Source organism: Bos indicus x Bos taurus, chromosome 22, assembly GCF_003369695.1.
Source record: "Bos indicus x Bos taurus breed Angus x Brahman F1 hybrid chromosome 22, Bos_hybrid_MaternalHap_v2.0, whole genome shotgun sequence".
Lineage (NCBI taxonomy): Eukaryota > Metazoa > Chordata > Mammalia > Artiodactyla > Bovidae > Bos > Bos indicus x Bos taurus.
The window spans coordinates 48,940,769-48,964,306 of record NC_040097.1 but is presented as its reverse complement, the minus strand read 5'-3'; the positions used below and the strand labels follow the sequence as shown (position 1 = coordinate 48,964,306).

Here is a 23,538-nt window from a genome sequence, read left to right as displayed (position 1 = left end):
TATAGAAAAAAATCACTTAAAAATATATATATATGAAGAACCTATATGATGGTAGAGCTTTGCCAGACCAATATTTGGGGAATGCCTGAATCCAGAGAGGGTCAGAGTGGTCCTGGTAAACTAAAGCCATAAGGCTTTTGTTTCTGTAGCCTTATGGGGTGAGGGGGACTGAAGGCAAGACTTAGTTCTTGCTAAACTCAAATGAAGTATCTGAACTATCCCAGGAACTTGAGACATGCGTGCGATCACTAAGGATTGATACTACGTACCAACTGCTCAAAGAGATACCAGCTGGCAGCTTGCCTTAGAGAATCTTGAGAGATATTTGTGCACTTACATTGTGTGTCTTTTTTCTTCAGGTGCTGCAGACAGAAAACATTGTAAATTCAAGCCGGATCCCAACATCCCTCCAGCCTTCAGCGCCTTCAACGAGGACTATATTGGCAGTGGGTGGTCACGAGGCCACATGGCTCCAGCAGGAAATAACAAATTCTCAACTGTAGGCATATTTTTCAGGAGGGATGGGAACATGGGGCTGGTATTATGTGTTTCCTGGGACTTGGAAATTAACATAAGACCCAAACCCTAACCCTTGAGAATTTTCTTATTTTCTCCCTGATTACACTTCTTTTCTTTGCTCAGATGCTCAAGCATTTTTAAAGGGGTGGAGTGACGAACATTAAAAGCTATGCAAAAGGGAATTGGAAAGCCAATATGAGCTTAAACGACTCACTCATTTTTATCTTGAAAAATTTCAGACCTGTAGAAAAGTTGAAAAGAGAGCACAGCAAAAATATTTTGACTTGGAGAAGAGTTGAGGATAGTACATAAAATGCATCTTGATACATTTACTTTATGTATGAATTTTCTTAAACCATGGACAGTAAATTGCAGACATGGTAACACTTCATGCCTAGGTAGATTGTTTGGGAGATTATATTATCTGAGGATGAAGATATTTGAATATATATCAAGTTGTATCATCATCCTAAGAAATGTTTGCAAATGTGTTTTTGTACAATAATATCTAGTATACAGTTCACATTCAGATTTGCCAAATTGTCCCAATTATGTCATTTACAACTTTTTTAAAAACAATTCAGTATCTAATCATGAGTCACATATTACATTTAGTTGTCACGTCTTTATCCTCTTTTAGTTTAGGATACTTTTTCTGCCAAAAAAGGGGAGAAATGACTTTTCTGACGTTGAGATTTATTACATGAATTGTTGGTGATTATTGTCTTTAAGATAGTGACTCTCAACCTTGGATACTCATTATAAGAAGCTGGGGAAGTCTTAAAAAAATCCTGGTACCCAGACTGTAACCAGAGCAGGTAAATCAGGAATTCTAGGGCGTGGGACCCAAGCATCCGTTTTTTTCAAGCTCCGTAGGTTATGTCAGCATGCATGCAAGCCTGAGAGCCACTTTTTGAAGACCGAGTATTTGGTGACCTTGGCAGTTAGTGTAGGTCAATGAAAAGAAACCTGGCCAGAGCCTTGGGCGTGCAGGCCAGAAACGGGAGACGAATGAACACATGAAAAAGTGTTGGTTGCTCAGTCGTGTCTGACTCTGCAGCCCCATGGACCCTCCAGACTCGTCTGTCCATGAAAGTCTCCAGGCAAGAGTACTGGCGTGGGTAGCCATTCCCTTCTCCAGGGGATCTTCCCCACCCAGGGATCCAACCTGGGTCTCCTGCATCGCAGCAGATTCTTTACTGTCTGAACCACCAGGAGCCTGAAAGAACACACAGTGGCCGGAAATTCAGAAGAACAGGACTTTTTTGGTACCGCTTTTGAACTAATGTGTTTGTACCATACTACTTAAATATTGCTGTGTTCCCGAAAGCTGACCTTGATTGAGAAACTCTTTGCCAGAGGCTTAACACTAGAATTTACCTTTTAGCCATATGTTGGAAATTTTTTGCTCATGTAGTTGACATTACATGTATGAATTTAATAAATTGTGAAGTAAGGTAGCACGCCAAACGACCTCTTTTGCTACAGTCCTTATTCTAAATTGTGAAGTAAGGTAGCACGCCAAACGACTTCTTTTGCTACAGTCCTTATTCTGATAATAATCATTGAGCTTTCTGTCGTGGAGCAGTTGTGGCTTTCATTTATCTAAACAAATAGCGGCTGTAATTGCCTGGAGCTAAGGTTTGACTGAGGAACTGGTGGTCTGTCTCAGAGGGGAAGGCATTTCAGCGCATGTTCCTGTTTTTATTTCTTTCCACAGAAAGCCATGGCCGAAACCTTTTACCTCTCTAATATTGTGCCTCAGAATTTTGATAATAATGCTGGATATTGGAACAGGTGAGCAGGGAGAGTTTTTAAAATGTGATTCTCTGGGACATGAGGGATATGACAAGGAGAATGCGTGCCTGAGCTGTTCCTGTCTTTTGTTTTTCAAATGCTAACAATACTGAAGATAAGTGCTTTGGGCTAGTTTGCTTTGCTGGATTTGGGGATGGTTTTCTATGGAAGTATAGACAGCAATCCATAGCCAGCCATTTTGGTCTTGTTTCCACTGATCGCAAGTCTGGAAGAAAGTAGTGAAAACATTCCCGAGGCAGTGGAGCGCTGTGCATTGGGCACAGGACTCTGTATTTTGCTCTGTTTGTACTTAAAGATTTGCTGAGCTTTTTGAGAAACACACCGTTGAACGTAACCATTACCAGTCTTTGATAGAAGCTGTCCACAGCAGTCCCTTCTTATCTGTGGTTTTGCGTTCTGCTGTTTCAATTGTTCACCACCAGCCACAGTCCAAAAACATTAAGTGGAAAATTCCAGAAATAAATGATAAGTTTTGTTTATTTATTTGAAATTAATTTTCTTAAGTTTTAAATTGGTGCCTTGCCAAGTTACCTGATAAAACCTAGTGCTTCCCGGGCTTCCCTGGTGATCAGTGGTTGGGAGTCTGCCTGTCAGTGCAGGGAACACGGGCTTGATCCCAGCTCAGGAAGGGTTCCACGTGCCGTGGGGGACGAAGCCCATGTGCCACAGCTGTTGAGTCTGAGCTCGAGAGCCTGCTTGCTGCAACTAGAGAAAGCCCATGCACAGCACTGAAGACCCAGCGCAGCCACATAAATTAATTACAGTTTTTTTTAAAAGATAAAAAAAATCTAGTATCTTCTGCCTTGTCCTGCCCGGGATGTGAATCTTCCCTTTGTCCAGTGTGTCCCACCTGTTGGTCAGTAACCATCTCGCTTTCATAGTGCTTGTATTCACATTACTTACTCATGGCCCCAAAATGCAAGAGTAGTGATGGTGGTAACTGGGATTGGCTGGAGAGACGCTGTAAAGTGCTTCCTGTAAGTGAAAAGGTAAAAGTTGTTGACTTAAAGAAAAAAAATTGTATGCTGAAATTGCTCTGATGTAAGAAGGCATCTTTTTATCTCTGAAATTGTGAAGAAAAACAAAACTTGTGCCGGTTTTGCTGTTGCATCTCAAGCTGCATAAATTACAGCCACTAAGCATGATAAGGGCTTGGTTTCGATGGATGGATTTGTACAGTAAGGTATTTTGAGAGAGACTACACCCATATAACTTTTATTATAGCATATTGTTATAATTGTTCTATTTTATTATTATTGTATATAATCTCTTACCATGTTTAGTTTATAAATTAAACTTTATCGTGGATATATGTGTATAGGAAAAAACAGTATATATAGGATTTGGTACTGTCTGCAATCTCAGGAATTCACTGAGGGTATTGGCATGTATTCTCTGGATGAGGAACTATTGTATAAAATCATCTGGGTGTTCTCTATTTTTCAGATGCTTTCATTCAGTTCTGTCAGGGAGTTTTAAGTATTTAAAACTAATACTAATATTTCATGCTATTAATATTTCATTTTACACTAGTAATATTTCATGCTACTAATATTTCATTTCTGTTAATACAGTGTGACAGTGTTTAAGAAATGCTAGGATAAACCTGATTGTCCTACAGTAGATGTAGTTACATAAAAAAATATCAATTTGTTGAAATGATACCTAATTCTTGAATAAAGTTTGAGAACTACTGGCTTAGAAGAATAAAGGAGGAAGCAAAACAAAATTTCAGTCATAAAATGTACGTTGAATGGACACACAGGAAAATGTAGATAGTTGTATAAATGCATGTGTTTAAGTTTTTGCATACAGTAAACTGGGAAGAACATTGCTTATTTATTTGCTTCTTAGTGTTTTAGGCCATATTCACTGTTTACATTGATTTCTGTAATTCAGTATTCTTGTTACCTCTCCCAAGGACTTGATACGGTTTGCTTCTTTTCTACATCCAGGTATGAGACTGTCACGTATCTTTTTGCTTTCTGTTTTTCAGAATAGAAATGTACTGTCGAGAACTGACAGAGCGGTTTGAGGATGTTTGGATAGTATCTGGACCGCTGACCTTACCTCAGACTGGAAGTGATGGAAAGAAAACAGTTAGTTACCAGGTAGGAACATGTTTTAACATTCAGGCTTATGTGCGTGAGATTGTAGTCATTCTGTATTGTACTTTTTAGAATTATTATTTTTAAAAATATTTATTTATTTGACTGCACTAGCCTTAGTTGCCACATGCAGGATATCTAGTTGCGGCAGGCAGGATCCAGTTCCCTGACCAGGGACTGAACCCAGGCTCCCTGCCTTGGGAGCTCAGAGTCTTAGCCACTGGACACCAGGGAAGTCTCTGTATTCAACTTTTTAGTTTCATTTATTCACAAGGATTTATTGAGCAGTTGGAGTGATAGCCATAGAGGATATAACGATGGGTTACAAAGCAACCATTGACTTCAAGGAGTGCACAGTTTAGACAAGGAGACAGACATGTTATCGGCTAATTATGTTGCAGTGTGAGCTGATGCATAGAGGAAGTGGTCTCAGAAAGAAGTGACCAATCCTGTTTGCAGGGGTCAGGAAGACTTCACAGAGGAGGGGATTTATTTATTTATTTTTTTGGCCTGTGGGATCTTAGTTCCCTGACCCGGGATTGAACCCTAGCCCCTTCATCGGAAGCACATTCTTAACCACTGGACCACCAAGGAAGTCCCCCGAGAAGGCGATTTTTGAGCTAGATCTTGATGGAGGAATAACAGTGAGCAGAGTCAGGAGGGGAGCATGGGAACTCCAGAAGATGGAGCGGTGTGAGCTCAGAACACTTAGGATCAACAGCAGAGTTGTGGGATTTAGGTATTGTTATAGATACAGGCTGGACTCAAGCAGGTAGGGTGAGGAGAAATAGAGAAGTACAGGAAAGAGTAATCAAGAGTTCAGTTTTTGGGGTGAAGAAGAGGGAAGCATTCAGGAAGACATCCAGCTTGCAGTTATTAATAGTTGAACACGTGCTCAGGCACTCAGTCGTGTCGGTCTCTTTGTGACCCCATGGACTGCAGCCCACCAGGCTCTTCTGTTCATGGATTTCCCAGGCAAGAATACTGGAGTGGGTTTCCATTTCCTTCTCCAGGGGATCTTCTCAACCCAGGAATGGAACTCAACATCTCCTGCGGCTCCTACACTGTAGGCAGATTCTTTACCATTGAGCCAACCTGGGAAGCCCAGTTAGTTGAATAAATGGGAGGAAAAGCTTTTCTTTTTAGATGCTTGGATTTTTTTTTAAAAACAGGTGAAAAAAAATTTTTTAAAACATGCATGATATTTGACAACTTTATGGATTAAAGGAAAGGGAGAATGAAGATATATGACAGTATGATTAGTGGTGTGAGAGAGGTAGCCGCGCCTGTTGATGGGTAAGATGAAGGATTCTGCCAAGAGGGTGGCTGGGTTGATGTACTGTGAGACGTACCGAGTGCCCAGGAACGAAGTGGGGTAAGGAGGAATAAGAGAAGTGGTCGAGGAAGTAAACAGAGATTGAAGGACTTCCTGGAAAGTCAAAGAGTGGGTGTGTTTGGAGGGAACAGGTGTTTAGTAAATGCTGCCTGTTAGGTTACATAGGTTACATGGTTACTAAGGCAGTCTGTGATAAAACTGAATGAGCTGAGAAACAGAGTTAGGAAAATTACAACTTTAGGGTATATTCTGTCCCCCATGACTGGCTTGTGATTACCCTGTCTGGCTCTGAGGAGCAGTGATGGTGGGTCTTTAAGGCGTCCACAGAGGTGCTCACACACTCAGTGTTCCAGAAGTGCTTGTGGGAGTGAAGGACCGGCAGCAGAGACTTCCTGATAAGCTGCCTCATGGCGTGTCACACTGGGAAGGACACAGTGTCAGTGCTGTGGCATTTCTGCCAAGATGCGTACTGTTGAGTGTCATCACGCAGCAGTAGTAGGCAAACCCCAACTCAGGGGCATGCCATGAAATAGCTGACGGGCATTCTTCAAAAAATGTTAGTGTCGTCCAAGACAGAGGCATGTCCTCAAAGACAGAGGCTTGAGAAATTAACCGTTCAAGATTAATGGAGACTAAAGAATTGCTACTTTTGAACTGTGGTGTTGGAGAAGACTCTTGAGAGTCCCTTGGACTGCAAGGAGATCCAACCAGTCCATCCTAAAGGAGATCAGCCCTGGGTGTTCACTGGAAATAGTGATGCTGAAGCTGAAACTCCAGTACTTTGGCCACCTCTGTGAAGAGTTGACTCATTTGAAAAGACCCTGATGCTGGGAGGGATTGGGGGCAGGAGGAGAAGGGGTCGACAGAGGATGAGATGGCTGGATGGCATCACTGACTCAATGGACATGGGTTTGAGTGAACTCCGGGAGATGGTGATGGACAGGGAGCCCTGGCGTGCTGCGATTCATGGGGTCACAAAGAGTCGGACACGACTGAGCGACTAAACTGAACTGAAAGACTAAAATACATGAAATAAAATGCATTGTGTTATCTTAGATCAGATCCTAGATCAGAAAAACAAAAGTTGCTGAATAAGACTTTATTTGGACAATTGGTTACATTTGAGGTCTGTAGATAATTTTATTTTATCAGTGTTAAATTTACTGACTTTGATTATTATACTGTAATTATGTAAGTGAATGTCTTTGCTCTTAAGAAATACAAAAGATTTAGGGAAAAAAACATAGAAAAAGGTTGAGTGATAAACGGAATTGGGCAGAATGTTCAGAATTGATGAATCCAGGTGAAGGGTGTACAAGTGTTCCACATGCCATCCTTACACATTTAAAATTTGCAATTCAGAATGAAGCAAATGTATATACCTCTTTAGTATATCTTTTGTATACCGAATTCTGTTACACTGGGTTATATAAAATTAACTACTAAAAAGACTTAACCTTGCTTTTCCTACTAAATAGTCGATCAGTGAATGCCATACAGGCGTGTATAGGTATTCTCAAAGAGAGTTTTAGAAGAGACCTGTCAGCTCTTCTGACCCTGATTAGCGTCATGGTGACGAATGTGTGAGGGCAGTCATGGTGCGCTTCTTGAAGGGTGTACTCTGAGTAACAGTCTTGTTTTTTTGTTTAAAGCATTATCGGTCTTAGTTAGGCCTTCTCTTTCTCTTACAGGCCTCTGAACCTGTAACATTAGTTTTCCATGTCTGTAGTAATTGATAGGACCTATTCATGTTCACACTGGCAAATCTTTTAATTCAGCAAATCTTTAAGTACTTGTTACATGGGAGGCATGTACATGGAATTGTAAACGACATGCTTTGCCGGGGTCCAGCCCTGGCTGATCCAGGGTATTCGAAGGAGAGACGGCCTAGGCAACTATTTATATGTTAATTAGAGATATAAAAAGTAATAGAATGAGGATAGCTCAGTAGGAAAATTCAGTGGAGAAAAGAGGCTGAGTAGCTTGGTTTACGCGGAAAATCAATATAACCCGTGACACCAGGTTAGCTCTGACCACGGAGGCCACAGGCGCCTTCTCGAATAGCGGAAGGTGCCCCACCTTAGACACCTTCTCGAGTGGGTCTTAGAAGCCCAGGCAAATAAATGGTCGCAGAGGATATCCGCGCTCCACATGGAGACTCAGCTGGAAGTTAAGGGGAAGAATGACATGGGGAGACCAAGCGCTGGTGAGCAAGGCCCGTAGCTTTATTTTCAACAGGGGCTTATATACCCTAAGTTACACATAGAGGATAATAGGGGATGCAAAGTCAGCAGTCTTTGACCCTTATCAAAAACCAGGGTTTCTTTCCTGCAAATTTATCGTATACAAATTGTTTAGGTGATTTACATCATCTTCTGGCCAGAAGGCCTATTAACATTTTATGACTCTTGACAAGGACTTATCAACAAAGACTTATTTTCTCTAAGAGTAATTATTTTAAGGTTTGGCGCCATCTTCCGAAGATAAAATTGCATTCCTATAGGGTGGATGTGTAATGGGTTTACAACAAAGGAAAGAATTTATTACCTTAAGGGTCTAAAGTTACTAACACCAAGGCCACTACTTATTTTTTCTATATACCAACTATATTAATTAATACACATTCAAGGATACAATTCAGGGGATGTGAAAACTTGGCAACAAACATTGGTTCATCAATGAAATCTTTTACTAGTTTTATTCTGACAGTTTCTAACTCTCTGAGAGGCTCCAAGCTATTTGAATATCTTAAGCTTCCTATGCCTTTCGAGGCTGGGAGACTGTAAACCATCGTATGCATAGCTGAGGTGTCCGGGTAAACTTGTCAGGCGAGTTAGAGAGCCATCTGAGGGGTTTGGATTTAAACACTCCTAATTGCCCAGGAACTTTATTAATTGGAGCTGTAAGTTAACTCGTTGACAGAGAGAGCGAGATGGTGGTGGGGGACAGCCCCCAGTAAAGTCAGAGGTAAGAGCACAAAGCAATAAAGTAGGCAGACTCTGGTTTTTTGGGGGCAGATGCTCGAGAATATCCGGGGGGACTCCTGAGGCTCGATCCCGCCTTTGCGTATGTCGAGCCTCCTTCCTCATGACCTTTGTCACGAGTGGAATGCCTCACCGGCTCCCGGCAATGCTTCAAACTGTGTTCTTGGATACTCTTCCCCTTCTTTCCTCTCTCTCACATCGTGGAAGTCATCTCTCTCTCTCTCTCTATGTCTTTGAGTCAACAACTTTCATCAGTTCCTTTACTTAATAACCTGTACTCGGGTTTTGCTGAAGCTGTGAACAGCTGCTCTGTTGTGGAGGCCTCCCACAATATTACAGGGCATGGCAGGTGTATTCTTAACCGCTGGACTGCCAGGGAAGCCCAGCATTGTTTTTCAGATCAAACTTGACTGCAGGTGGAATTTTACCTTTAAAAATCTTTAGTGTATTTTTTAGCATGAAAGGAAACTATGATCCGTTAGTAAATTAAATTGGAAAAATTGTCTCAGAGCTCACCATTTTAAGAATTGAGTTGGGACAGCAAAAGAGACACTGATGTATGGAACAGTCTTATGGACTCTGTGGGAGAGGGAGAGGGTTGGGAGATTTGGGAGAATGGCATTGAAACGTGTATAATATCATGTATGAAACGAGTCGCCAGTCCAGGTTCGATGCAGGATACTGGATGCTTGGGGCTGGTGCAATGGGATGACCCAGAGGGATGGTATGGGGAGGGAGGAGGGAGGAGGGTTCAGGATGGGGAACACATGTATACCTGTGGCGGATTCATTTCAGTATTTGGCAAAACCAATACAATATTGTAAAGTTTAAAAATAAAATTAAATTAAAAAAAAGAATTGAGTTGGGCTAAAAATATATGTATGCATATAAATCTACGCGCATATGAACTTGGGCGACTTTGGCTAAGGAAAACAGACATGGGAGGCAAAGCTAGGCAAGGGGAAGAGGGAGGAAAAAGTAGGATGTGTGCTAAGAAACAGTATGTCCCTCAGACAGTTGGATTAGAGCACTTGTGTAGGGAAGAAGGCAAAAATGAAAGGGTAAACAAGGCCCTGCTGTTTACAGTTCCCAACAGGGAACTGTATTAAATATCTTGTAATGACTATAATGTAGTAGAATCTGAAAAAGAATACCTATGTGTGTGTGTATACAAAACTAAATGACTTTGCTGTATACCTGCAGCAAATACATTATAAATCAACTACACTTCAAAAAGAGTTTTTTTTGGGGAAAAAAAAAAAATTTGCAGCAGGTGCAAATGCTCAACTTGAATGCCCAACTAAAAATTCAGGTTATTTTCTGGCAATTTGTAATAAAACTATTATGGATAAAACCATGTCCTTAAGAGATGCTAAGAAAGGGCACGTGGCATTGCCCAGCCCTTGAAGTGGGTCTGTTCCCCTCAAGGAATAAATACATATTTGAATCATGGATCCTATTTCCCAGGGAATGCTTTGCACTTATGTATGACAGTTCATGATTTGTTTTCTTAAATCTGTCTATTTAGTATTTCCTTCTTGTTTACAACTATACTCTGAACCTTATTTTAGTAGAATATAGCTAATAAAAATGACATATTTGTTTACTTTTCTATCTAGTGGTGAAGCTTTTGTGTATCTAGTATGTGCACTTTGGAGGAAGTGGAGCAGATGAACTGGGATTTATCAAGGGCCTTGTATACCTCCCAGTATGTATGTGGCTTTGTTCATGCTATCCCGGTCCGGCCTTGCAAACAGCTCTTACAAACAGGTAGTGATTATCTTCTTTTATTGGAGGAAATTGAGGTTTCAAGGGGTCACATCCAAGTGACATTGCTAGTAATTGTCAAGGGGTAAATCCAAACGTGGGTCTCTCTCCTTGTATGAGAATTGCCCGTCATTCACAGTGTTGTTCTTTAAGCTCTTGAAAGTCTCCAGTGAAGGGATGGTTCTGCTCTTCATATGTAGAAACTTAAGGCCAGGAGGTAAAACATGGTGTGGATGGAGAGCAGTTACAAGTGACAGTTGCTGGCGTGCAAAAATAAGAGCAGAAAATGGGCCAAGAGGAGGGTTCCTTCTAGCCAGGCAGAAATGTCTGCTGGAATATGTAGGAAAGAACTGCAGCGTCATAGGACCGGAGCGAACATGAGCCCGCGGGACGATGAGAGGCAGTGATTTTATCAGAAGTGAGTCATCTGACAGCTCTGATCACAATCACCCCCTTTATTATAGCTTAGGTCAGCCATGTGCCTGTTTCAAGAAGAGATGGAATCCAGGCAAATGAAACATACCTGAAGATTCCAGCCTGAACATTATAATTGTCCTGGCAAGAAAATGAGCTTCAGATTTGACGGCTCGGCAGTGGTGGGGTTGTCCTGTGAGAAGTACTTAGTAGTCTTTTTTCCTTCTACAGCATTATCCAAACTTCCACTAATTCCAGAAGGGGAAGGAAATTAAAAATAATGCCTCCAGGGATTTCGAGGCCATCAGCTGTTGTGATCAGCAATTATTTTTTTAAATCTCCTATTTCATCTTTATGTAGTCTTAATTTCTATATCTATTTAATTGAAATCAACTCTTTTATTGGATGAATATTTCCTTATGGAACTTCCCTGGGTGGATCCAATGGTCAAGACTCCCAAGTTTCCAATACAGGGGGCAGGGGTTCAATCCCTGGTCGGGGAACTAGTATCCTGCATGCCATGTGATGAGGCCAAAATAAATAAATAATGAAGTCTTGGGAACTTCCTGGTGGTCTAGTAGTTAGGGCTCCGTGCTTTCACTGCTACAGGCTGGGGTCAAAAAGTAAATAAAAATAATAGTCTTATTAAAAAAGCAAGCAAATCTATAGATATATATATTTCCTTATCCCCATCCTAAATCACTCAGTAGAAGTGACCGTCTGGGCAGATGTGCTTGTTTCACTGGCTTGGCATCTCCCGCCCCCTCCCAGGGCGGGTGCCCAGTGTGAGAAGGACCGTCTCCCAAGGTTTGAGTGTCCGTAGAGGCTTCACAGGTGGCACATGGGGCAGCCACACCCCTGTTGACGCCCTCACTTGTCCCTCTGTTCGCTCAGGTCAGGATTTCCTGTTTATCACACCATCACGGTCTCTTTCACTTGATTAGTCTGACTTTATTTTAAGGGCTTCATCTCTTGATGTGTCTAACAGTTTTATTTTTGGAATATCTTTTTATTGTCTTACCAAGGGAGTGTAACCAGATACGTTACATCTGTCTGAGTCTTGCAGGCACATGTTTTTTTCCTCTTGACGCTGCGTATATGACACGACAGAGAGCGGGTTTAGCCTGGGTGTGTGTGTGTGGCCAGTCTCTCTGGCACGGAGTCAGCATGAAGGCCCAGCTTTGAGTGTGAGGAGTTAGTTGGGGGTGAGACAGGGGAAGCAAATTGTCATCTCTGTCTCTTGGGTGGGAAGAAACAAGCTCAGGCCAGCAGGTATGGAAGCTTATCTCAGGTCGTGAGCGAGTGCCAGCTTTATGATTGTTATATGTATTGTATTTTCTCGTCACTCCCGGTTGATTTCCAGTTTTCATTACAGCCTTGACACAAGTTCAGTGCTTTTTGGTAATTTAACAGCAATAAGAATTTCCTTTGTAAAATATTTTTATACCTAAATATTATATGAAAAGGACTATTGCTGATTTACTGATAAATCGGTTCAGCCTTTGGGTCCTTTGTTTGGCATCATTTGTGTCCAGCCTCCTTTCTTCTGAATCCATTTTGTCCACCTTGAACTGGCCTCATCTTGCTTAATCCCACATTTCCCCCGTCCTGGTGCAGAACCATCTTTTGTGCCAAATGCAGTTTCATTCCTGTCTCTCGAATGATGTCTGCTACAAAAATAACTTTTCACATAGGCCTTGCAGATTTCAAAATCCTTTTGTCAACTAATGTGTCTTTGTGTCTACAGAAACTATTCAGAGATGGACTGCTTGGGGATTGTTACTAGCCATTTTATGAATGAAAACAGAGGATACCGTGGCTGTGACTTGCAACTTAGTGCAAAGCCTTAGGTCTCTGGGGTTTCAATTTGCTGAACTATTCTGTTTTGGTGCCCTGTTTTCTAGAAACATATTCTGAAAGTCTTCCAATTTTCCTGAAAATAGGAAGAATTTATGTTGTAGGTTGAGTTGTCTACAAAGAAGTTTTAAAATATTTTAGGGTTTTTTTTTTTTAAGTTTTAAATTCAATGAAGAAATGAGTTTTCTGAATTTCCAAATATTACTGGTTCCTGTATTAGGCAGGTTAAAGATGTTTACTTTCTGAGAACAAAGCAGACTGAATCAGCAGATAGTGAGTGGCTAAGTTTCTGTTTTTCTATTTCTGTGAAGAATATCTTACTCCCCTTTTGTTGAAATACTGCAAGGAGATCACGGGTGGAAGAGTCACACTTTGTGGTTCTTAGAAGGAATTCCTGTGTCCGTGCAGTTTCTGAAAAGCAGTATTGGAGGTTCCCTAGGTGTGTGAGTGTTTTTGAAAATCTAATAGAAATGGTAGATTTCCATGAGGTTAAACAATGAATCTTAAAATGTCAAGCTTCTTTACTTTTGCCTAGAATTTAATGAACCGGGGTTATTAGAAACCCTGGTTGGCAGTACACGGGCTTGACCTACTAATTATTTTTGAGAGTTGTCATTTGTGTGTGTACAGAGTCCATGAGGAGAGAAAATATTCAAGTGACTGGTCTTGAAGGCTCATCATAGTGGCATTCTGAGGTCTGCGCTGCAGTGATGGAGATGTCCACCAGGTGGCACCAAGGATTTGCTTAACTGTTGGCTCCCAGCTTGAAGGCCATTTAGACTCCCCTCCCTGTAAACCCTGGCGCAGCTGCTGCCCTGCCCTCAGTTCTGGTTCCTGACTTCCTCTGCACCCACGCCCTCAGCACAGGCCTTGATGCTCTATTGATATCTCACCACATTCTACCTGCAGTGAAAACTGTGGGTGTTGACTGCTCCCCACCATGGGACGCTTCTGAGAGCAGCGCGAGCTGTATTTACTTACTTTCAGCCTTATTCCTTTAGTATTTCCAGCGTGCCGGGCACAGCGCCTCTGAGTTGCATTCTTGAGTGAACATCTCTTGGTGATCTGTGCGCTCGTTGTGCACCCCATCGGGTTCACTTCGGTGTGTTTTTTGGCCTGTGAGGAACACACGTAAATGACTTGTTGGAGGGGGTCACGTAGGCTGTGCAGTTCCGTGAACCTTACTCTAAACCGCACCCTGACCAACCGCTTGCACTAACTTCCAGGACAGCTAGTTAGAGATCACTCCTCTGGGTGGGTCTTCCCCGCACCCCTGTGGTGGGTCGTGGTGGCGGGGCCTCCCTGCGTGCTAGGCAGCAGATGGCCTGAGTCGTTGGGCTGTGCCGCGTGGGTAGGAGCTGGGGAAGGCAGAAGCGAACCCTCTCCGGCTCTGGTCCCTCTGTCTTATCTGGGCTGCCGGCGGGGCCTGCCCAAGCTGGCGGTTTGGGTCTGGAAGGGAGGCCTCTTAGAGGGTGGGCGGGCCTGGGAGGACCGGGGCCAGCACAGCATGCCGTGGTGGCATCGCGTCATTTTATTGGAGGCCATTAAGGAAACGGATGCTCACTTTTTCTTTTGCAGAAAACAGATAATGGCTCTTAGGCCAATTGGAAGGAAATCTGAACAGGTTTCCTAACAGTGTTACTTCATTATTACAGCCAGCCTGCACAGGCGACCGAGTTGTCTCCAGGCCTGACCTGGGCTCTGGCTGCTTCATCGTGTGGAGACCTTTACAAAGTGTTAAATTTGATGACACATTCAGGAGTTGTGTGTTTGATGGCAGATGCGAGTGTGCAGAGCTCTGAGCAGACGGCGTTTACATTTACCTAATGTAATTTTAAAAATGAGCCGCAGTCTAGGTGACACTGGAGATAGCGATCCTGATGTGGTCTGTCTGGCTGCTTCTTGAAAGGCTGTTTAGCTCCCTAGTGAATTTGATAAACTAGGCCATATTTTTATTTCTAGAGCTGGGAGTTCCTGAGCTGGCAGTTTTGACTATTGAATGTTAGCACCGGAAGTTCTGATTATGAGACAGAGAAGGCAACGGCTTTTCTTGTCCATTGAAACACCCAGGACTCACTCCTGGCATTCCTTTGTCCTACAAAGAGAGCAGAGAATGGGAGCCCTGGTCTTTGGTGTGACCTTACTTTAAAGATGATCAGAATCTACCTGTTAAATGCTCATCTTCTCTGAGAATCTGTCTTGGTTTATTATTACCTTTGGCAGTTGAATTGAAATCCATTGGGATGGGGTGGAGTAGCTTGTTAAGTGCATTTTTGGAATTGCATCTGGAAGTCTTTTCAGGAAATATTTGGGACTTGCTTCCCTGGTAGCTCAGAGGGTAAAGAATCCACCTCAATGTGGGAGACCTGGGTTGGGAGGAGGGCATGGCAACCCACTTCATTATTCTTGCCTGGAGAATCCCATAGACACAGCAGCCTGGCGGGCTACAGTCCATGGGGTCTCAAGGAGTCGGACACAATGAGTGACTAAGAACAGCACAGTGCAAATTGGGCTTCCCAACTGCCATTAGTGGTAAAGAACCTGCCTGCCAGTGCAGGAGACATGAGTGACCTGGGTTCAATCCCTGGGTCGCAGGGCAACCCACTCCAGTATTCTTGCCTGGAGAATCCCATGGACGGAGGAGCCTGGCAGTCTGCAGTCCGTGGGGCTGCAAAGAGTTGGACATGACTGAAGTGACTTAGCAGTGCACATTAGCATCGCTGATACAGCTGCTTTGTTCCCTAGGTGATCGGCGAGGACAACGTGGCAGTGCCCTCCCACCTGTACAAGGTGATCCTGGCACGCAGAAGCGCGGGGTCTGCTGAGCCCCTGGCCCTCGGGGCCTTCGTGGTGCCCAACAAGGCCATTGGCTTCCAGCCCCAATTGAGTGAGTTCCAGGTGAGCCTGCAGGACCTGGAGAAGCTGTCGGGACTGGTGTTTTTCCCGCATCTGGATAGAACTAGTGACATCAGGAACATCTGCTCGGTGGACACCTGTAAGCTCCTGGACTTCCGGGAGTTCACCCTGTACCTGAGCACAAGAAAGGTAGAGGGGGCCCGATCGGTAGTCAGACTGGAAAAGGTCCTGGAAAACCTTCGGAACGCGGGCATCGAGCCCGACGAGTACTTCATGACTCGCTACGAGAAGAAACTGGAAGAACTCCGAGCTCAGGAGCGGTCAGGCGTCCTGGAGGAAAAGCCCTCGTAGTTCTCTCAGAAGCGTGAACGTAAGGAAGTGGGTGTGGCCTCTTCGGGATACTGTATTTTAGCGACTCTGTTCTTAAAATGGTGGAATCCTAAATTTCAGACCAAATTTCTCCCCAAAAGGTGAAAGATGTCAGATTTTTCGGTTGGCATAGTATTTGACACAGGAAGTGATTATATAAGGAAACTGTTAGCACCTGCCGATCATGGGCTGGTCCTGTGTCAGGCTAACCGGAGGGCTGTGTCTGCTGATGTGTCCCTTCGGAGGTACTGGATGTGAAGGTGTTACACTTTCTGTCTCCAAGTGGTACAGGGTCTTTGTATCTGCTCAGCCTTCTTGGAGCCCAGTATTATTTATATGTTTTTGTTAATTAGACGTGGGTTGGTCTAACGCCTCTAGAGTTGGTCTAACGCCTCTATGCGTTATCCTGGCCACATGCATTGTATATTTCTTTCTCGTTGCTCCTCTCGTGGACCCGCTGTTTCTCCTCTTCTGCCATGTAGAAGCACCCAGCACCTGCATTTTCTGCTCACTCAGTGGGTCGTGTATACAAAGCTCATTGCTTTCCATGTATTATCCCACAACTACCCTCTGAGGGAAACGGCACTGTCCTCATCTTACCCATGAGGAAGCTGAGGCTTGGAGAGCTTAAGTGTTTTGCCCAAAGTTCATCTTCCCAAAGAAGTAATCCACGAGGAACGAGGCACCCCACGTGGGGTATGTTGAAGTCATCTCTGACACAGAGGCTTTGACTCAGAAAGACGTTCTTCCACGGGTATCTGTGAGCCTGAGGCCCCCGCTTGGTGAGAGCGTCTGGTTTCTTGTCTGCCGTCCAGCCAGAGAGACTTGAATGTCCTCTGACTTGAACCCTCCTTAGTTCTTTGGGAAGAAGTAGTCACAGTGATTGAATGGAGAGGTCAGTGCTTTCTGGGGTTTATCAGAGCCCTACTTGCCTTCAGAAATGCGGTTCTTCTAGTGACCGGCTGGTGCCAAATCCATTGGTTTGTTGCTTTCCAGATGGGCCTTTTGTCCCAGAGGCTGAGGAACCTAAGAAGGGTCTGTGCCTGCAGAGTCACCAGCTTTTGACCTGCTCACCTTTGTCTTGCTTGTCTACGTGGATGGCAGCGGGCAGGTGGTTGGGCCAAAGACCCAGAGACAGCCAGCTCTAGGGGAGGCAGTGGCTGTGTTTCTGAGCCAGGTCTCCAGTTTGGGATTTGCGTGGGATCCTCTCATGGGCTGTCATCAGCGTAGGCAGTAAAATATCTTAAAATATCATACAGGCACTTGTCTGACTGTGTCCCATCACTGCTGTCTTTCCAAGTGGTGTTACCAGAACAGTTTTCTTGGTGTTGATGTGTTTATCTCTAGCAGAAATGCCAAAACGTTAAGATAAAGGCACGAGGGATTTCCCTGGTGGTTGAGAGGTTAAGGATCTGCCTGCCAGTGCAGGGGACACGAGCTCAATCCCTGATCTTGGAAGATCCCACGTGCCACGGAGCAGCTAGGCCCATGCACGCCACAGCGTGAGCCTGAGCGCCTAGAGCCCGAGCTCTGCAAGGAGAGGCCCCCGCAGTGAGCAGCCTGTACACGGCAATGAAGAGCAGCCCCCTCTCACCGCAGCAAAGGCTCAGCACAGCCCAAAATAAATAAAATTACGTTAAAGGAAAAGATAAAGGTAAGATGGTAATGGTAGATCTTGTTCTGCTTTATTTGGGTAAAAAAGAAAGAAGTTGGGAAGGAGGATCAGAATGCCCCAGCCTGATTAATACCGGTCTCTCTTAACACACTGTTCCTCATTAGCTTGTGCCTGCTTTTTCTTCTCAGGGAGAAAAAGCCAAAATGTCACTGTGGAACCAAAAAAAAATCTGTTACTTTCTCTCCTTATTGGAGAGGTGATACAATCTGGGTGTTTCTCCAGGAGCCCGAGGGCGGCTCTGGGGCAGAGGTCCTGCTGCCCTTCAGGGGCCAGCCCCATCTGATGTCCCCGGGCCCCTGCGGGCATTTCCGTCAGACGTGGTGTTATTCCCATGCCATTCTCGCTTCTCTGTCTTCACCTGGATGGTAGAGAATCTTGATTTTTAGATCCGTCAAGTGTTCTAACGCATTTTATAACATAATTAGAAAATGTTAAAAATTTTCTAATTAGAAAATTAGTCATTAGAAAACGTGTTAGAAAATGCTACCTGGTTGTTGTGGAACATAGAGATAGCTACTCATACTAAATATATATATATATAAGTGTGCCGTCTCCCAGTCCTCACTATCGTATACAAAAGTTGTGTGGGCATACGACAAGTGATGCCTGAATTGTTGTCTCCACACTTCCAGTAAGTCGCTTCAAGACAAACTTTGAAACATAAGCACTGTGTAGATAGAGCTCAGGACGTTCCTCTGAATCGGATCACTTCCGCCTCCTCCCGTGGGACGTCTGAGAACTGGGGCTCAGACGCAGCAGAGCCGTAGGCCAGGCATCTCCATCTCACTACTGCCCTGAGCCGATCCCGTCCAGCGCTCCTCGGTCCTGTGAGTTTTTGGGCTCCTGTACCTGGGACTCTGCCTTCCGCCCTGATACACCCAGGGAGCCCCTGGTGCTGCCGGGGAGAAGGACCAGGCTGGGGGCTCTGCTGCTGAGAGCCCACCTGGGGGTGAGGGGCTCCCTACTCTCTCCACTCACAGTGACATCTTTATTTCGAGGCTTCGGGCTCTCTGGTCTGTGCACTGAGACTGTGTCACCAGTATCGTGTGGCAGGGGGACCTCACACAAGTGGCCAAGGTAGGATGGGCGTGCGAGCCCCTTAAACCCCTGCCAGTTTGGCCTCGGGCCTCGATCTTCCAACTGGAAACCTCCGTCCGTCCTTCAGGACTTAGACTGGAGCCCAGCAGGAGAGGCAGAGTGTGATCTGGAGGGAGCGGCTTCCTGTGGGGCCGGGCGCAGCCTGCAGCCCTGCTCTAGGAGTGACTGTGAGTGCCCACGGGCTCCCTGGCCTCATCCTCCTGAGCCCCTGTCGGTCACTGGTGTCAGCATGACGCACCTCGAATTTCCCGTCAGTGCCTGTCCCCACCCAGGGCCTGCTGTTGTGTTGCCCGCTCACTCCCCCATCCACCTTGTCTGCCCTTCCCCTTCATGGGCCCCTGGTCTCCTCCTCGAACCTCCGATTCATTCTGGTGGAGCTGGTGAGGGGTGGCCTCGTATGGGCTGTGGAGCTCCTGCTCTTGCCTGCCCGCTGTGCTGGATGTTGTCATGGAGACGACCTATCACGGGATACCATAGGCCCCCCACCTCTAGGAACCAACCCTTAGGTCACAGAGCTGACGAGAGGCACTGCACTCTGTATAATTTGGGGCAAGGGAGATTGGATGCTTGGTTGGTGGTTGGTGGGACTTCTTTTTCGTGTTCCTAAACTTTACTGGTCTGCCCTGAAACCACAGTTACCTTTAGGGATCACTGTAACATAATACATTTGAGTTAATTTCAGGCCTTCAGAGAAGTTGCAAGTACAGTGAATGTCCTCTCCCTCGATACTGTCTTATTTGCGCTCTTTTCTTGAACCATTTAAAATTGTATTAAAAAAATAAGTTGTAGACACAGGACTGTGTCTTTTTTAATTGAAGCATAGTTGAGTTACAGTGTTGCATTAATTTGTACTATACAGCTGAGTAATTCAGTTACATATATATATATATTTTCTATTATAGTTCATCATAGATACTTAATACAGTTCTCTGTGCTATGCAGTAGGATTTGTTTATCCATTCTGTATATAATAGCTTACATCTGCTAACCCCAGCCTCCTCCCCGCTGGCAGCCACAGGTCTGTTCCCCACGGCCGTGAGTCTGTTTCTGTCTCATAGGCTTTTTTGTGTTGCATTTTAGATTCCACTTACAAATGACCTCATGTGGTGTTTGTTTTCTCATTCTGATGTATTTCACTTAGTATAATCATCTCTGGTTGCATCCACGGTGCTGCTTCTGGCATTATTTTGTTCTTTTTTATGACTGAGCAGTAAGTACTCTGTTCGATACATGCACCACGTCTTCTTTACCCCTTGCTCTGCTGATGGACATGTAGGTTGCTTCTGTGTCTTGGCTGTTGTGAATAGTGCTGAATGGAACACTAGGGTGCGTGTATTGTTTCAAAGTTTGGTTTTCTCTGGTATGGTGTGCCTTTGGTTTTGCCAGCGAGTGTTTGACACACATGGCAAGCACATCTTCATTTTGATTCCATCTGACAGCCTCCTAGGGAAAATTCTGGCAGACTGGGCAATCTATGAACCTGCAAATAAGGGAAAGAGAACTAACGCCATGTGGTCACATGTGGTCACAGTATTCTTTAGGTGGAGAAAATTGGTTGAAAGTGTTTTGAAATTCCAAAACTGATCCTTTTTGCATGTACAATTAAAGAAAACTGGCTTGATAAAAATACTTTTTTTCAGAACACTGACCCTGAGAGAACAAAAATATTCTTAGCAGAAAACTTGAAGTAAACTCTTACCGTGCCCTTGAAGTACAAACACAGCCCACTTTGCCTGGGACTTCAGCCTTGAGTTTTAATTGGTAGAACTTCAAGTCAAAGGGGGGGAAAAAGGAGGGAAGAAAAAGATCCTTTTAAAATCAAACGTGCAAATTTGACTATTGTGACTGTTATTCATAAACTGATAAATTTAAGTGCAGTGACTGAGTCAAGAAATACAAAAAGATTTTAAAAAAATGAGATCTGTCTGGATGTATTTATGTCAGAGTATGTGTCTGAATAATGTTGCTGAAGTTAATTTGTACATGAGCTCTAATTGGCTTAAAGAAAAGTGTTTACAAATGAAATCTGCAATTACCTGCTTTTGCAAGAGGAAAACTAAGGATAGTTGTGTTCATTAGACTCATGTCTTATACCACTTTGAGAAAAGAAATTGTAGTTAGAAAAAATGCCTGTTTTTAGAGGTTACAGAATATGTTCTTAAGTTTGCTGACACCAGTATGACAGACAGTTCACAATTGCTTGCTTGCTTGTTCTCACTAGAGAGGAAGGGTTTTTTTAGGGGTTGAAAATTATAATATGATTTTAAAGCTACTAAAATGGGAAGGGAACCATTTTGGTGTTTAAAGCATGTACGAGATGCATTACCAGCTAAAGAAGATATAAGGACTGGAGATTTTTTTTTTTGAGGGAAAAATATGATGATGATAATTTTGTCCTACAAGTTGGTGGTTGTTTCTGGATGGAAAAAATAAGGGAAGAATTAATACGAATCCAGAAAGTGATAAAAAGGGTTGTGAAAAGGGTACTTCAAGAAAAGAGTTTTCTGTGTTGTTAAGATTGATCTCCGTTATAGCACAGAAATGGTTTACTCCTATGTCAGGGAATTTAAAATTAATAAACAGTAGCTGTAAAGTAAAAAACTCAGGGCCGTGGGACATCCAAGAGGGCCACTCGGCTTTTCCTGGCTCCCCGACAAACCTCATCTTCATCCAGTGGGTTATAGCTTTCCATCCTGCAGGACAATCCTGTCACAACGAAGAGGAGGAGGTTAGAAAATGTGTCTCGCACTCGGAGTATAGTTTCTGCAAGTTCCAGTGACCAACACACTCACTCCACAGGACAGATCATACAGTCCTTAAAAACATCACAGACTTTTTGAAATGATCACTGTCAGTAGCGTCCTCAGTCACCAGGCAAGGTCAACAAAACGAATGGGAAAACCGGACTCAAACAGAACAAAGATGAATTATATGAGATTAAGTGAACTGCTCAATATGATTGTGATTTTTACAACTTGTCTGACATGCTTTGGGCTACTAATCATTGTTTTTCAGATAAAAGCTCCTTTTCTCTTGTGATTTACAACAATATGGTAATTTACACCTATGGGTAAAATTAAAATATTTTTGTTTTGTCTCTACCTGGTTTCTCCAGAAATTGGAGGAACTCTTAGGTTCTGAGCAACCTTATCAGGTGAGTGAAAAAAACTCCCTTGTCATGTGTAGGAATCTAGAGATTATTGGGACCTGGAAAAAAGACAGTGTACTCAGTCTACAGATATCACAGGCAGAATCTGAAGGCAAGCCACTGGCATGGCTTTCCTGGCCTTGAGAGGCCTTCAGAAGTTCAGTGTGAGATTCCTACTGAAAAGTTCCAGTGCAACCAATTTTAAAGAGCCCAGGGACTTACCTGGTGGTCCAGTGGTTAAGACTGTGTGCTTCCAATGCAGGAAGCATAGGTTCAATCCCTGGTCGGGACTAGGATGTCACAAGGCCACACAGTGCAGCATAATAAATAAATACAAGCCCATATAAGCAATTAAGTGTATATAAGCAATCAGGCCACGTTTATTGAGACCAGACTGACTTTGAACAAATCAGCCTTAATTAGTCTGGGTTTAGTAAAAATGAAGATAATCTAGAGAGAAAAAAATGATATTTCAGTTTTATACACGTGTTGATGTTGCAGTTATGTGTTTACTGAGGCTTTGTATTTATTATCTATGTCCAAAATGGCTCTTTATTGCTATATTAGTACACAGTTTATTGGAACTAGTAAAAGGGTGTTTTAAGCATGTTTCCAAAGCCAGTCACAGTCCTCTCTCTCTGGATGAAGATCAGATGCCGTGTGACTTACAGCTAAGGGATTATGTGCACTGGAAAAGACACGGCCGAAAGGGCTAAGCCAGAATAAAGGACCCTGGTCAGGCACTTTTTTTTTTTTTAGGAATAGATCTGTTTATTGTACTGTGAAAATGGTCTTGATACATGTGAGAAACATTATATACTTTGAGGACAGCATTCAAAACTGTTAAGACAAAAGACAAACTATAATTTTAAAATCAATCTTGATTTAAGGGAAAGGCTATAAATTATTGGCTGGAATGCATTCAGCATGAACTCAGATTCTATATAACACAAAGCACAAAAAGAGTACAAAAGATGTTGGAGTCCAGTAAGCCCATACCTAGATTTTAACTGTAAAGCTGCAAAGACTTTTTTGTTTATTCTTATATACTATTTTTCTTCTGAGACAAGTTGATTTTATCTCCAAGACTTAAGGCCATTCCCTGACTCTTTGCACGGACTCTTATGTGGCCAGTAACAGGGGCACTCTTAACTAGCATCTGTACGACAAGAATGAAGGAAACTGACTTGAGTTTGCACTTTGCATTTAAGAAGGGCCTACAGAAAAGCTTGCTGACCCCAAATGACACCCGCACCAAGGTGAAAAGACGACAGCAGTGGAAGAACAGCCGACCTGAACAGCTGAACCAGGCCTGTAAGAACCGCCCAGCTCACTCAGTCGCACTGTCCACCAAATGTTGTCTCCCTATCAAAACGGAAAGTTACTGTTTTACTTCTGACCCCAATATTCAGGATGAAAAGAAAAGTCTCTAGTGAAGATGCCACAGAGTCTAACTGTTCAATCGGTGCCTGTTTTCTGTGCACTGCCAAAAGCGTGCGTGCAGTGCCTGTGTGACAATTAAGTGATAAAGTGCACAGCCTGCAAAGCACTTCCCCAATAGCACAGCTCTGAGCTTGTTTGTGATATCT

General features: G+C 43.6%; 1 protein-coding gene across 2 annotated transcripts in view; it reads left to right on the top strand.

The window, feature by feature from the left end:
• Nucleotides 1-22,915, top strand: part of EXOG (exo/endonuclease G) — a 28,606-nt gene extending 5,691 nt beyond the window's left edge. Inside the window, exons 3-7 of one of the 2 annotated variants that reach the window (XR_003507752.1) lie at nt 360-499; nt 2,240-2,316; nt 4,334-4,448; nt 15,549-18,780; nt 18,869-22,915. Coding sequence is in view for 1 of the 2 variants with exons in the window: in XM_027522756.1 (XP_027378557.1) it covers nt 360-499; nt 2,240-2,316; nt 4,334-4,448; nt 15,549-16,010 (794 nt within the window). In the remaining variant the exon portion in view is untranslated. Of the gene's footprint in view, nt 1-359; nt 500-2,239; nt 2,317-4,333; nt 4,449-15,548 lie in introns of both variants that reach the window. The other variant, XM_027522756.1, reaches the window with a different exon arrangement.
• Nucleotides 22,916-23,538: the final 623 nt, after the last annotated feature.